A 13,854-nucleotide genomic window follows, 5' to 3' on the forward strand; every position below is an offset into this window, starting at 1 on the left:
CTTCAGTGTATGAACAGTATTTTATAACTGTTTTATTAATGCTTTATAAACAGTTTATAAACTTTAAAACTTTAATAAATGCTCAAAAGTTATAACTACAGTTTTAAGTATATTTTAGTTGAACAAATTAATTTGTACTTTTAGACTATTATGACTAAAGGTGCTTTTAAGTAGTAATTCAACGACTGGATTACATTTTTACAAGTAAAAACAATTTTATATGTAGTTTTTTAATGATTGTGTCATTTATCGCGATTTCTTGATAAACCGGCTTGCCAAAGAGGAACGAAGCGATTGCGTCACAAGACGAGCAGGAATCTAATCCAATCGAACTGAACGGTTTCTGCGCCGTGTTAGCCAATGAGAAGCCGTGCCCCGCCCCCAGGGCCCTCCCTCCGCTCTGCGCTAAGGTCACCACTGACATCTCTCTTCTTGCTAACCTGCACTTCAGCCGGAGGAAGCGGAGGTAACCCAGCCAGGAGGGGAAAAAGCAAAAGGTCCGCGGCAGACAGAACTAACCGAACCGGGCAAGATGTCTCTGTCTAACAAACTCACCCTGGACAAGGTGGACGTCAACGGGAAACGGGTCATTATGAGGTGGGTGTCCGCCGCGGTATGCTAACATTTAGCTTCGGGTAAAACCAGCTCGCGCGTGAGGGACTAAATAACCGACGGTTAGCAGCGCCTGAGTTGGCGGTGAGGAGAGGAGAAGAGAGGACAGGACAGGACAGGACAGGAGGTGCTACGTGTCCGTGAAGAGATGCTGCATGGACGGGAAGCTGTAGCCGGCGCTTTACACCCCCCCGGTGGAGGACACATCCACTGCTGGTGTCCAGCAAACCTCTCATCTGAGTGTTGAAACTCATCAAAACTGGCAGAAATGAGTGAGCTGACATGCATTACAGGAAACAGGAATGTGCTGAAACAACCAATCAATGAAGCTGTTAATTGTGATCTTTTTAAAGTTAATTTCTGCTTACTGTTTTTGCCTTTTGTTCCTGAAGTTTGCTCTGTAAATAGTAGGAAACGTCAAACTGTGAGAAACCAAAGATGCTTCAGTGTTTTACTCAAAAGGTGTGGCCCTCCATTGAAGAAAGCTGTCTCCAAGTTGGACCTCCTGAATGTGTCTGAACTCGCCTGTCTTCGTGTCTGTCCACAGAAGAGCGCCTGAAGCCGACACCATGTGTGGAAATGTCAGAGGGCCATGTGGGTTTGCTCAGTCCGGTGATTCAAGGCCAGCAGGCTGAGGATAAGGTTCAGCGGGGGGGCCTGTGTTAAAAGGGCCTGCTGCAGCCTGCCACATTTTAATTTTTTTCTATGGGTGTTTTGTGAGCTACAGGAAGGCTGAGTCAGACTGGAAGAAGAAGGCAGGCAGGGTGTTGCTATAGAGACCTCGTGTGAGAACGGAAAAAAAAATGTCTCCAGAGGCCAGGAAACGACTTCATTCTTCATTCACGTAAAACCCCCGGGGACGTCTTCAGCGCACCTGAGTTAAACCTGGGTTTCATGTGGTTCTTTGCTGTCGAGGTTAAACAGAAGTTAGAGGCAGACAGAAGAGGAACAATGCTTTCAGTCGTTGCTGTGAGTTTTTAAAATCAATGAGGTTTGATCAGATCTGATGATGGTGTGACCCGTGGAGTTCAGCTGCAGGCGAGTTTTTAAGCTTTTTACGGATGATCGATGAACGTTTTGTTCACTTAGGAGTCGCCGGTTTGCTGACGTTTGGGTTTCAGGAAAGCCAGCAGATCCGGAGCGTGGGAAGACTGGACGGAGGGGGGGACGGGGGGGTTATGTAACTGACCGTCCTCTGTTTTACCTCACAGAAACCCCACGGTGTTAATGTTCACGATAAAGGCCTTTTTTATAGACAGCTTTGAGCAGGTAGGTTTTTGCTTTGACCTGGACATCGTAGAGTTCTTCTCTTGCAGTTTTGCGTCGCCTGCTGGTCTCCACCTGTCGCTTCCCCAGCGAGATGCTGCCTTTAGGGTCGCAGGAAAACACAGTTATCAGCCAGCCGATGAGCGGAGGGAAGCATTCAGAAAGGTGGAGATCAAACACAGGGGGGTTAAGGAAAGAAGGAAAGGGAAGACTGGATCTGCAAAGTACAACCACACTTGTTGTTGTTCGTGTTACTTCCATCGAGCTTCCTGTTATGAAACAGATCTGCGAGGAGTTTGATGCGCAGCTTCTCTTTCGGCTCGCTTACAGAAACTCTGTTCTGTTTCAGAGTCGACTTCAACGTTCCCATGAAGGACAAACACATCACGAACAACCAGAGGTAAACGATTTAAGAACAGGTGATTTAAAATCAACGACAAACAAAGATCATTTTGTCTGAACTCTCCCACGTTCAATCCTCAGGATCAAGGCAGCGGTTCCCAGCATCCAGTTCTGTCTGGACCACGGGGCCAAGTCCGTGGTGCTGATGAGCCACCTGGGCCGCCCCGACGGGAACGCCATGCCTGAGAAATACTCGCTGGAGGCCGTCGCCGCCGAGCTCAAAACCCTCCTGGGCAAGTGAGTGGCTGAGGAGTGAACGCTTGATTTTTTTTTTTTTTTACAATTTATGTTTCACATCTCAGTCAGCTTTTTGATTCTTTTGATTCCTTCTCTGTAACAACCACACTTAAAACTGTTTTTAAACTAAAAACACAAGATTTAAAAAAGGGCGTTACGCTTCATAACTGCTCCAAGTGTAAAAACTGAACCGGAACTGGATTTAAACGGGAGAAATAAGAAAGTTTCAGTTTTTTAACGTGAAATCAAAAATCCATAAATCTGAGTTTAAGTTTTTTGTTTAGTGACTCAGATTTTAAACTTTAATCACAAGAATAGAGGAAAATAAATCTAATTTCCACCACAGAAGAGGCTTGATGATCACATCTCTGTATTGTTCATCATCGAAAATTAGTTGGAAAATATCAGCTTATGTCTGTAAAGATGCCACATTGTGCGTCCCTAATACAGATGAGATGAGAGCGTCTGTAATAAATGTCTTCTGTTTCTTTAAAAAGGTCATCAGGCCAATAAAACTGAACGGGACGAAGTTTAAAACTCAAATTCTAACCAGAGGCACAGATTTTATGTTTCACTCATCAACTAGTCGCCTCCGTTACGGTTCCTGATCTTCACCGGTCCTATCCTCTCCGTGTCCCTGCAGGGACGTGTCCTTCCTGAAGGACTGCGTGGGTCCAGAGGTGGAGGCCGCCTGCGCCAACCCCGCCGCTGGATCTGTCATCCTGCTGGAGAACCTCCGCTTCCACGTGGCCGAGGAGGGGAAGGGCAAAGACCCGTCTGGAAACAAGGCGAGTCCGTCGGTTCATTTCTTCACGTTTCCTCAACTCTGTGATGGAAATTATGCTTTGAGGGGGAAAAAAAATGTGACCGATGTTTGGGACGTTCTGCGGGAGCTACCGTGTCTGCGATGGTAGGCGCCGCCGCCATGATTCAGTCTGACCTCGAGCGATCCTGGCGCCGTTACAGTGACGTAATCAGAGTCCTGACGGGCTGCACACATGGCCGCTCCACACAACAACAAACAAACACAAGAGACGAGGACGTCTTTCACTCAAAGACAGAATTTAATTTGACTCCTCCTCCTGTGGACAATTCCTTGTCTGAGGTCTAAACTGATAACCCGTTAACACAGAAACGTCAAACTGTGCAGCACGGACAACTCGTGGGTGGAGGAGGATCCCTATTGATTTCAGGGTAACTAAGGGGGTTGTAGGTCAAGCTCACAGGTGACACCTTGGTGGAAACCTTGTCGGTGCTCGGACTCTGAGACCATACGATGTAGGAATGTTAAACAGCAAAGCTGGACACCTCACTGGTCGAGGATGATCCCTATTGATTTTAAGGTCATGGGGGGTCATAGGTCAACCTGTGTCATGTAGGACTGTCAGACCCGTAGATCAGGTGTATTCTGTACCGTCAGCGGAGTTGAAACAGAGTGAAGTCTCGGGTAATATCAGCTGTAATCAGAACAAACATGGCCGACTAATAAAAGCATCTTTTCGTGCTGCGACGGCGGTTCAGTAGACGAAGGTTCTGGACGTCGTCTGACATTTCTCCCCGAAGGTCGTCCGTTTCCCTCGGAGGTCCGGTTCTTCAGTTCCCGCTGCTCTTCTCTCACCCCGGGTCTATTTTCGCCGCCTCTCAGGCGTCCGACTTGGAGCGAGGCGCTCCGTCCGCCCAGCTCCGACACGCGATCCGTAATTAATGTCCTGGAGCTGCTTCATGGGACTCCATTTTTAAAGTCGGACCTGCAGCTCGGACCACAATCAGGGACATTCTGGTGTCTTTTCCTTTTTTTAGATGGAGGTGTTTGTTCTCAAAACAGGTTCAAGTCACTAATTAATCAATTATCTGAAAGATTACATGCAAATAATTTAATAATCAGTTTGCTGCTTCTTATTTCTTCATTTAGAGTAAATTATTTACTTTTGAGGGTTTGATTATTTTATTTTAAATGTTGTAAAAACATCTGAGAACTTTTGGTGTAGTGATTTTTTTTTTTTTTTTTTTTTTTTTTTTTGAACAGTTTATTTATTTCTGGACTTGGAGTAAAATAAGTTGTATGACTTTTTAAATTAGGAGGGATATGTTGGAGTCGCTGTGTAGCTCAAAGCAGGAAGTATTTTGTAGATAACTTTAAAATAATCGTTAATATCAGAGCCGTAAACGGTGGATTTACTTTTTAAATTAATTATACAACAACAGCAACAACTTTCAGTTAAAAGGAATAATTTTAGGAAAATCTTTCCAGGTTTAAAAGACAAGAATTCAGACTGAAAGTAGTGCAGAAAGGGCTTATTTTTGTTTAATTAAGATGATTTTAACGAGCATTTTTCTTAGAAAATAAGCTCAGTTTTTCTGCTCAGCTCTAAAACTAAAGTTTGATCTTTAATTGGTCGGATTTAGAATCGGATGTAATGTATTTTTTGCCACATCCTCCTGTTTGTGATGTGTTAAAACAAACATTCAGTCAGGATGGAGACGTTTAAATCGACGGGAAGCAGCTGGAGCAGGCTGGAACTGCGCCGACGTCCAGCTGTCTGACATTTGATCCGCGTCGAAGAACTCCCCTGACCTTTTTCTGCCCTCCGGTCCAACACTTGTGACCTTTTTGGTTCTTTAGAGTTCAACAGAAACCCGATCCACGGCCGCTTCGAGGCCGCCAGCGTCCGACTCCGGTCAGAGGATTCCTGATGTTTGATGGGAAAACTGCAGGAAACGTCGTTAGAGGCAAACTTTTTATGGAAGGCGGTTTTAGTTTCTGTGCTTCGGGGGATCTGACGTCCCCACAGACTCGGCTGTGCGTGAAAAGATCTCAAGGAGAATTAAGACCATCAGAAGTCGGAACAGTTTGGATTTCTGCTTCGCTATTAAATTAGAATTCTTACCAGAAGTTTGTTTAATTTTAAAAAAAATAAACTACAGAAGCTCTTCCAGGAGATCCTTATTGTTGGTATATATATTTTTGTCAAGTTCTCGTCTCCCTTTTACCTCTGAAACCCAAATCTGTTCATTCAAAACCAACCTTAAAGTTCATTCAGTGTTTTAAAGGTTGGTTTGCGTCGAGGTTTGTTCTGCCGCCGCAGCTAAACAAACACACGTGTTGCAAGAGCGGTCGGAAAGCAGCGAAAAGACGTTCAGGGTGGGAGGGGCGAAGTAGCTGCTCAGATTAAATCATTATTTTAAGCTTTTCTAAATAAAACTGTTGCTCTTTGACACTTTTAAACACATAATTATATCAACATGTGTAACCAGAAGCGTGCTGCAGCTACAGACAATCATTCTTTCCCTCATCTTCTGACTTTTATTTATTTTTTCTTTAATTGTTTTGTGTCTTGTTGTTTTTTTTGTCGTCCTTCAGACCAAGGCCACCCAGGAGCAGATCGACTCCTTCAGGGCGTCTCTGTCCAAACTGGGGGACATTTATGTCAACGATGCCTTCGGGACGGCTCACCGAGCTCACAGGTGAGCTGAGCTCGCCGCCATCGGTGGCGAAACATCGGCCGGCTTCTTACCGAGCTCGGGATGCTCCGAAACGGATGAAAGGAGAAGCTGAATTCGGTTTCAGGGCAAACTATGAATATCTGCTGAGTTTTAACAACATGTTTCCCCAACACGTTGTTGTTTTGATTGGAAATAGTTGAGAATAAATACGGGTATGTTGGAGGTCAGGGGGTCACGTTTCCTTCGCTTCACTTCCACACCTGTTCTCATAAAAGTCACATGTTAAAAAAAAAAAACAAACAATTTTTATCTCCTAATATGATTTTTACATTTCTAAAACCAGTAAAAAGCCCAAACATTGAACGTGCCGTTGTGTCAGAGTACACAGTATTTGTGCCGTGACCTTTGACGTTTCTCCCGCAGCTCCATGGTGGGGGTGAATCTGCCCCAGAAGGCGGCGGGCTTCCTCATGAAGAAGGAGCTGGACTACTTCGCCATGGCCCTGGAGAAGCCTCAGAGGCCCTTCCTGGCCATCCTCGGAGGGTGAGGGCGTGCGTCGCTTTTTTTTTGGGGATGAAGTTGGTCTGAATGTTTTACAGGAATGTTTCCGCCTCAGAACTTCATGTTTTCTAATCTTTATTGAGCTTTTTAAGTTTAAAAATACAAACCTGCCCAAAGAAAACCAGGTAAAAATGTTGACTTTTTACACAATATTTAAAGACAGCTCGAGTTCACCTCAACTTTAATGAATTATTCCCCAGTTTTAATGCAGTTTAAACTTTTTTTTTTTATTATTTTGAGAAAGAACACTCTTCTGTTTGCTGTTTTGTTTTGAGTTACTGACTGTCTGACAGAATTTGAGACATTTATAGAGCTATACAGATTAATTAGGCACTTTAAAATAATAATAATAATAATAATCAGCCACGCCTGTACGTACCGTATTAATCACCAAGTGGGAGACTGAAGATGCAGCAGCAGCTGCTACAGCCGCTCACTGTAGGCCACAGTTCAGGGTTTTTAGAGGAGACTCCAAACAAACGTCGTCTCTGATATTTTGCATGAGTTTCATAAAAGAAATGGAGAATTAAATGTTTGCATAATTTAAAGTGCTTTTGTATTTAAAACACAGCCACAAGGACAATATTTACCCAGTTTACCTCCTGATTTCTGTGGTATCTAAGTTTAATACAGCCGTATTTTTAAAACAAATCTAAATAAATGGAACGATCTGCGTTCTGCTGAAGGGAACCGAGATCCCAAACATTGAACCCGAGTTCTGCCTCTGTGTCGTGGCTTTCAGAGCGAAGGTGAAGGATAAGATCCAGCTGATCAACAACATGCTGGACAAGGTCGATGAGATGATCATCGGCGGCGGGATGGCCTTCACCTTCCTCAAGGTCCTCAACAACATGAAGGTGAGGAAGACCGCGGGGCGTCAGCACAGCCTGAAGGACATAAAGGGATAATTTGGCCATTTTGAAGCCAGTTTGCTTGACTCCCAGCGGACTGATTCGGTGTAGGAACGCCAGCGTTGTTCGGTCGATTCAGGCGGTTTCATGCAGAGGTGCTGAATTAAATTGTTGCTAATTCAGTGTTTTTTTTCACACCCGTACAGATTGAATAATTTTATTTGCCTAAAAGGAAGTCCTTCAGGAGGAGTTCTTCCTCTTTCTCTGTGACTGATGTTCAAAAACTGGCCCGTGGAGCTGAATATGGCCCTTTTTAACATTTTCCTCAGCCCCCACAAAGCTGCCCGAATCCCAAACTGATTTGTCTGAATAAAATGCTAAAAATAAACCCATCAGAGCTGCTTCTCTACTTTGAGCATCACGTTAAGGTGGCAGAAGTCTGTGTGACGGACCCGTCCATCTGACCCGTGCAACAAGCTGCAGGATGAGCTCCAGCAGCAGGGAGTCTCTTTTAGAGCCAGAAGGATGGAAAACAGGTTTAGAAATCTGACGATTTCAAAGCAAATGGACCAAAAATTTATTTTTGTTGTTCACTTTGCCAACAGCAGCCAGTGTTCGGTGACGTTTGGTCAGACCTCAGGCACGCTCAGAGTATGTGTTGTGTCTCATTGAGGCGTTTAAACGTTGACGGGGTTCAGTTTTGTGTAACACCTTTTTCCTTCCCCTCACAGCAGAAACCCAAACTCACATTCAGGACCTCAGTTTGACCTCTGGACAAAACACGATTTCCAAAGAATGAATCCCAAACAGAGTCGAGTCACGCAGGAGTGTAGTTTTATCTGCCCTGACTCCATTCAAACAGTGACCCCAGCCTTGGGAAAACACTTTTATTTTGAGAGCATGTGATCATTAACGGGAAAAAGAAAAAGGAAGAAGAATTAGGCAAGAGCTGAACGACATCAAGATATGTTTCGACACGGAGCTCAGATCTGTTCGTAGAAAAGAGACTTCATGATAAAATATGTTTCAGTCTGTTAGTTTTGTTTTATTTCAAAATAAAATGACTAACTTGAACCTTTAATTTATTGTCTTAAAAAGACAAATCTGGGTAAATGTAAGTCGCAATCAAGTCAAATTCAGTTTATAATCGCATCTATTTGGCCCCTAATTCTCACTACGTTCTTCATAAATACAGAAAGTGCTGAAATGTGATCCGTTGGTTTCCTAAAACTCTTTTGTCAGATCTTTTATCTTTCCTTCCCCGGTTCTCCCGTCAGATCGGTAACTCCCTGTTCGACGAGGAGGGCTCCGCCATCGTCAAGGACCTGATGGCCAAGGCCGAGAAGAACGGCGTGAAGATCACGCTGCCCGTCGACTTCGTCACCGCCGACAAGTTCGACGAGCACGCCACCACCGGCACCGCGTCCGTCGCCGACGGCATTCCAGACGGGTGGATGGTGAGAAGCACGGGTCGCCGGCGATCTGCTCCTTTCAGTCCGACTTGATTAACCGAACCGAACTTCTGCAGGGTCTGGACTGTGGACCAGATAGCTCCAAGGCCTACGCCGAGGCGGTGGGCCGGGCCAAGCAGATCGTCTGGAACGGCCCCGTCGGCGTGTTCGAGTGGGACAACTTCGCCAAGGGGACTAAGAACCTGATGGACAAGGTGGTGGAGGTGACGAAGTCGGGCTGCATCACCATCATCGGTGAGAAAACCGAGGAGCGCGGCGGGGAAACGGCACGGCGGTTGAACTCGTGGTTTCACGGCAGCGTTTACTTTAACCTCAGGATTCAGTTTCAGTTTCAGAACGGAAGCTTTAATAAAGGTCGTCTGCAGGAGACGCAGGTAAACGGGAGAAAAGGATGAAAACGCAGTCGCAGCTTCGGCTGACGGTCGTTTTGTTTTTACTGAGAAACCTGAGCTAGAATCTGATGGTTTTAACCTCATGAGCCACATGAAGAGAAACGAAGAGGAAAGAATCCGCACAAAATTAGGTTCCTGAGGTTTCATTATGTCAACTGATCAGATTATTTACTGATGTTTAGGTGATTATTAATGACGAGCAGAAGGCAGCAGCTGAAGTCTGATGACCCTCAGGGTGTTTGGGCGCTCATCAAATATATATTATCAATAACATGAAGTATTCCCATAAATCTCAGGCTCAGACAGTCAAATATTCGACAATAAGATGGATCCCCACCGTCCTAAATGCCCACGGCTGATTTAGAAGTAGCTGAAATGCTAACGCTAAAAGCTACAGGCAGTACTTTCCAGTCTTGTTGCTCGAATTTTGAACGTTTTATTCCTTCAGAAGAGTCTGAAACTCGTCTCAGATCTTTCCTAATTTGGTTTCTGTTTTCTAGGAGAGTAATTCAGAAATATGGCGACGGGCGACAAAATAATGTGCACGGCCAGGAAGTACAGCTGGGTTGTGCTCCTCCATCTTGGTTTAAATTAGTGTTTTTAAACCTCTCTGCCTGTCGGTTTCTGATCAGAGCCGAATGTTTTAACCTTTAAGAAGCTGCGGCTCGACTTCAGTTTGAAACATTTGAGCAGAAATGTGATCAGATTGCTTTCTGTCGTGAAGGCGGCGGCGACACCGCGACCTGCTGCGCCAAGTGGAACACAGAAGACAAGGTCAGCCATGTCAGCACTGGAGGCGGAGCCAGCCTGGAGCTGCTGGAAGGTGAGCGGCAGGAGCGCGGCGTGACGTCCGATGACGACGACGACGGTAAACGCTCTGAACGTCTTCTCTCTCTCTGTGTCCTCAGGTAAAGTCCTGCCCGGCGTCGACGCCCTCAGCAGCGCCTGAACCTCATCCCGGAGTGTGTGTGTGTGTGTGTGTGTGAGAGAGAGAGAGAAAAGTGTGTAACTACTCGGCCAGCGTCGTATTTCCCTCCCGAAACATCCCAGAAGTGACGTAAACACGTCCTCAGACCTGCTGTCAGTCTCCCTTAACGTGCTGCTTTCAAGGCCGCGAGCCGTCACGCGGTTCCTTTTTGACCTTTGAACCGCAGAAAGACCAAACCTGCTGAGGTCGGAGGTGAATCCAGATTTCCCTGTCATCCAGCAGGCGTTCGAGGCTCCGCCTCCCTTCTATAAACACAAACCCCTCCGTTCGCCCCCTGACTGTGTGTGAATGTGGGATTTTTTGCTTCGCCGCTCTGGGCTTGACACCACGAGTGTGAGCTGTAGGCGTAGAGCACGTGTAGAAACGGTTATTGTGGTGTTCGTAGACGTGGTGCTTGTCTGGTCGTCTGTTTAATCTGGATATAAAATAAATAAAAGCCTCTCTGTCTCTGAGAACGTCTCCTCTTTACAAGTTTCATCAAACTGAGGAAAAAAAGCCTAAAACGCAGCTCTGATCGGTCCTAAAACAAGCTGTGTTTTTAGATTAAAGCTCAGGTTTATGTTGTCCAAAAAAATAACATTTTTCTTGATCTGCAAAGAAAAATAAAAGATTTGGTTCAGAAATCAGGTCAACTTGGAGATATTTCTGGACCATTTGACGTCTCAAAGCGACACGGTTTAGTTAAAGATATTAAAGATGGGAACTCGTTTTACTAATATTTGAGTTTTGTGAAATTTGGGGGGAAATTAAAACCATCTGAGTCCGTTTTTTGTAGCTTAACGGTTCGCCACCTAAAGGCAAAGATGGAAAATTACCAAATTAAACTTTAATTAAACAGAAATAATCACTGGATGGCCGCTGCTAAGTCAAGACAAAACTGGCTTTAAATCTGTTAATTTCCCAGATAATGAGCTAAAACTTGGTGTGGTAGTAGCTGAAAGTCATCCTGAATACATATTCTGAGGACTAACAGATTACCCAAGATGTTGGCTTAAAAACTCTGTTAGCAAAATATCTCACTGGTCAGATTTTAATGCAGCTTTCAGGAACCCATTCAAGATGGCTGCCACAGCCAACACAAATGACCTCGGGTGATCTAATAGAGGTGGTGCTGAAGTTTGGCGTGGTCGTAGCTGAGAGTCGTCCACATCAGGTTCTCTTTGAGTTTTGACCTTTTTTTTTTAATTTCTTAAATCTGTGAGAATCAGACCGAACCGATCACTCCGTCGGTTTCTGAAAAAGTTGAATCATTTCGAGTCGAACCAAACTTCACGGCAGAGGATTTATTTCACCAGCAGATGGCAGCTTAAATATTTACACACAGCTGATCGGAGCGGTCCAAACCAAACGGTTTAACTTGTTAAAACAAACAAACAAACAAACGACACGGAGGCCGTGGTGCGTTCAGGTGCAGTCTCCGGCTTCGTTCACGTAATCCGGCTCATCTGGGATTCAACAAAAAGAAACGGGTCAGCATTTAATGTTTGTTCTTTATTTTCATTTTAATGAGATAAAACGTCTTTTCTCAGGAGCAGCAACGTTGGAAGCAACGTTTGTGTATTTTCAGTATTCAATCAATTTTGTGAATAAATGAACTGGAAACAGAAAATTAAAACTACTTTTAAGTTAAATTTGACGTAAGGTGAAGTTTGCTCCTAAAAGATTTTATATTTTTCTTGTTTTGTTTTGGTTTTAATCCCAGCCTCTGAAGTTTAAAGGTGCTCCGAACAGAAGAGAAAATAAAGATTAAATCTGAAATAATCCCACAGAAACGACCTCCACCTCAGGTTAATTCTTTACTTCTAGTTTCATCACATTGAATTGATTAATTTCCTCCCCTGAAGGAGAAGAGGTGAAGGATTAAACAGAAAATAAAGACGTGGTTCGGACAAACTCACCCTCCATCTGCTGCTCCAGGAAGGCGGCGTTTTCGTAATCGTCGTCTGTTGAAAGAAGCAGAAGTTGGGAGGAAATCGTCTTTTTCTCATCGGGGAATCGAGACGTCTGAAGGCAGGACTTACCTTCCGTTATCGACATAGATGGGAACACGTTCCCGTAGATGCCGGGAATCTGATCGGCTTCTAAAAACACCCGACGTAGGAAAATCAGGAAACAAACCGGCTGGATTTTGGAACAAAACGTGTCAAAAAATTAATAAAAAATACTCACCGGGAGTCCGGTTCTTCTCGTTTTCATACAGAGACACGGCGATCGGAGCTCTGAAACACACGACATTCATCTGCACCGTTTATTTAGTTCATTAAAGATGATTAATCATGTGTCTGAACGTCTGTTAGCAAAATATCTCCTGAACCAGGGGACGGATACTGACGAAACTCTCAGAGAGTAATCACCAGGTGAGCGTCTACAACTCTTTAACTTTTGGAGAGAATCTGATTCAAAATGGCCGCCACAGCTAATCGAACATGGAACAGGCTAATATTTGTTGTAGTAGCTGAGAGTCATTCTGCTTCAAACTTTAGGTTCAGTTTTTTTTTAGCGAAATGTCGCGTGAGCTACAAGGCGAAGCTTATCTCTCCGTGCTTCCTGTTTTATTTTGAAAAGCTCATTGTGGTCGGTTGTTCTTCCTGTCTGCAGACCTGGGTTTGGTTACCACTTCACCTTTTAGTCCGTTCCCTCTTCCTCCTCTTGAGTCCTTGTTTTGTTTAGTTTTGTAAACTTTTGTTGAAGTTTCCTTCCACTAAACCGATGACTAAATTATTGTACCTTTAAAATTGATAAATAAAATGTTTACATTTTAAATATGACTTAAATCCAACTCACACGTAGTCGTGCTCCGGGCTCGAGCCGGCTGTTTGAGAAGAAACAGGAAAATACTTTAAAAAACAGCAGCAAACACAAAGTGAAGTCGTTTTAAAAGGTGTAAATTCTTACCTGTAATGTTTTCATAATCTCCCTGAATCTCAGTTTGACCTGCAGCGAACAGAGACGCCATCAGTCTGGGGTTTAAAATGTAACAAAATATAAAATAAAATGAACCATAAGAAGCTGACCTTCTTGAAAAGCCGATCCTTCGAAGGTTTTACTGAAAATCAAAAACAGTCCCGAGTTAAACCTCCAGTTTTACTTACACACAAATAAGATTAAAACAAAAACCCTGAGATTGAGGAGAAAAATCCAGGAAACAGCGTCGACAAACGAATCATTCAGCAAAAAATCTGACTTCCTTAATTATAACCCAAGTATTGAGCAATAATCTGGTCAAATTAAAGTCATTCTTCAGAAAAAACAGGAAAAATCTGTAAAAACAGGAAGTAGGTTTATGTAACAAGCTTCTCCTTTTTCATGGATTACGTCTGACAAAGAATTTCTTTACCAAATTACAGAAAAAGTCTTCCTCTTTAAGCTGCTGACGCTTTCTGTGAAGAACATCAGCTGAATAAATGAAGCAGCAAAGATGTGGCTAAAAGCTAAAAGTAGCCAAAAGCTCCATTAAAGTACCAGAACAGCAACTGAGACAGCTAAAAGGTTTAAGTGGCAAAACACCAGCTAAAGGCAGAAAAGGGTTAGCTAAGGGCTAAAGTAGCGAAAGGTTAGCTAAGGACTAAAGTAGCAAAAGGTTAGCTAAGGACTAAAGTAGCAAAAGGTAAGCTAAGGACTAAAGTAGC

General features: G+C 44.0%; 2 protein-coding genes across 2 annotated transcripts in view; one reads left to right on the forward strand and one right to left on the reverse strand.

The window, feature by feature from the left end:
• Nucleotides 1-389: 389 nt before the first annotated feature.
• pgk1 (phosphoglycerate kinase 1) lies at nucleotides 390-10,677 on the forward strand. Its single transcript, XM_017419950.3, has 11 exons — nucleotides 390-597; nucleotides 2,228-2,278; nucleotides 2,362-2,517; nucleotides 3,161-3,305; nucleotides 5,879-5,982; nucleotides 6,385-6,504; nucleotides 7,265-7,379; nucleotides 8,651-8,830; nucleotides 8,902-9,079; nucleotides 9,962-10,060; nucleotides 10,146-10,677. Exons 1-11 carry the CDS (start codon nucleotides 533-535, stop codon nucleotides 10,184-10,186), a joined length of 1,254 nt encoding a protein of 417 aa, XP_017275439.1. The 5' UTR covers nucleotides 390-532; the 3' UTR covers nucleotides 10,187-10,677.
• An 811-nt stretch (nucleotides 10,678-11,488) lies between these two features.
• Nucleotides 11,489-13,854, reverse strand: part of si:dkey-183i3.6 (LAT2 domain-containing protein) — an 11,146-nt gene continuing 8,780 nt past the window's right edge. Inside the window, exons 6-12 of the mRNA XM_037979096.1 lie at nucleotides 13,240-13,271; nucleotides 13,121-13,159; nucleotides 13,010-13,037; nucleotides 12,395-12,444; nucleotides 12,247-12,306; nucleotides 12,124-12,168; nucleotides 11,489-11,670 (exon numbers count right to left, since the gene is read on the reverse strand). Coding sequence (XP_037835024.1) covers nucleotides 11,630-11,670; nucleotides 12,124-12,168; nucleotides 12,247-12,306; nucleotides 12,395-12,444; nucleotides 13,010-13,037; nucleotides 13,121-13,159; nucleotides 13,240-13,271 — 295 coding nt within the window. The 3' untranslated portion in view covers nucleotides 11,489-11,629. The remainder of the gene's footprint in view (nucleotides 11,671-12,123; nucleotides 12,169-12,246; nucleotides 12,307-12,394; nucleotides 12,445-13,009; nucleotides 13,038-13,120; nucleotides 13,160-13,239; nucleotides 13,272-13,854) is intronic.

The sequence above is a fragment of the Kryptolebias marmoratus genome, linkage group LG13 (genome assembly GCF_001649575.2).
Source record: "Kryptolebias marmoratus isolate JLee-2015 linkage group LG13, ASM164957v2, whole genome shotgun sequence".
NCBI classification, from domain to species: domain Eukaryota; kingdom Metazoa; phylum Chordata; class Actinopteri; order Cyprinodontiformes; family Rivulidae; genus Kryptolebias; species Kryptolebias marmoratus.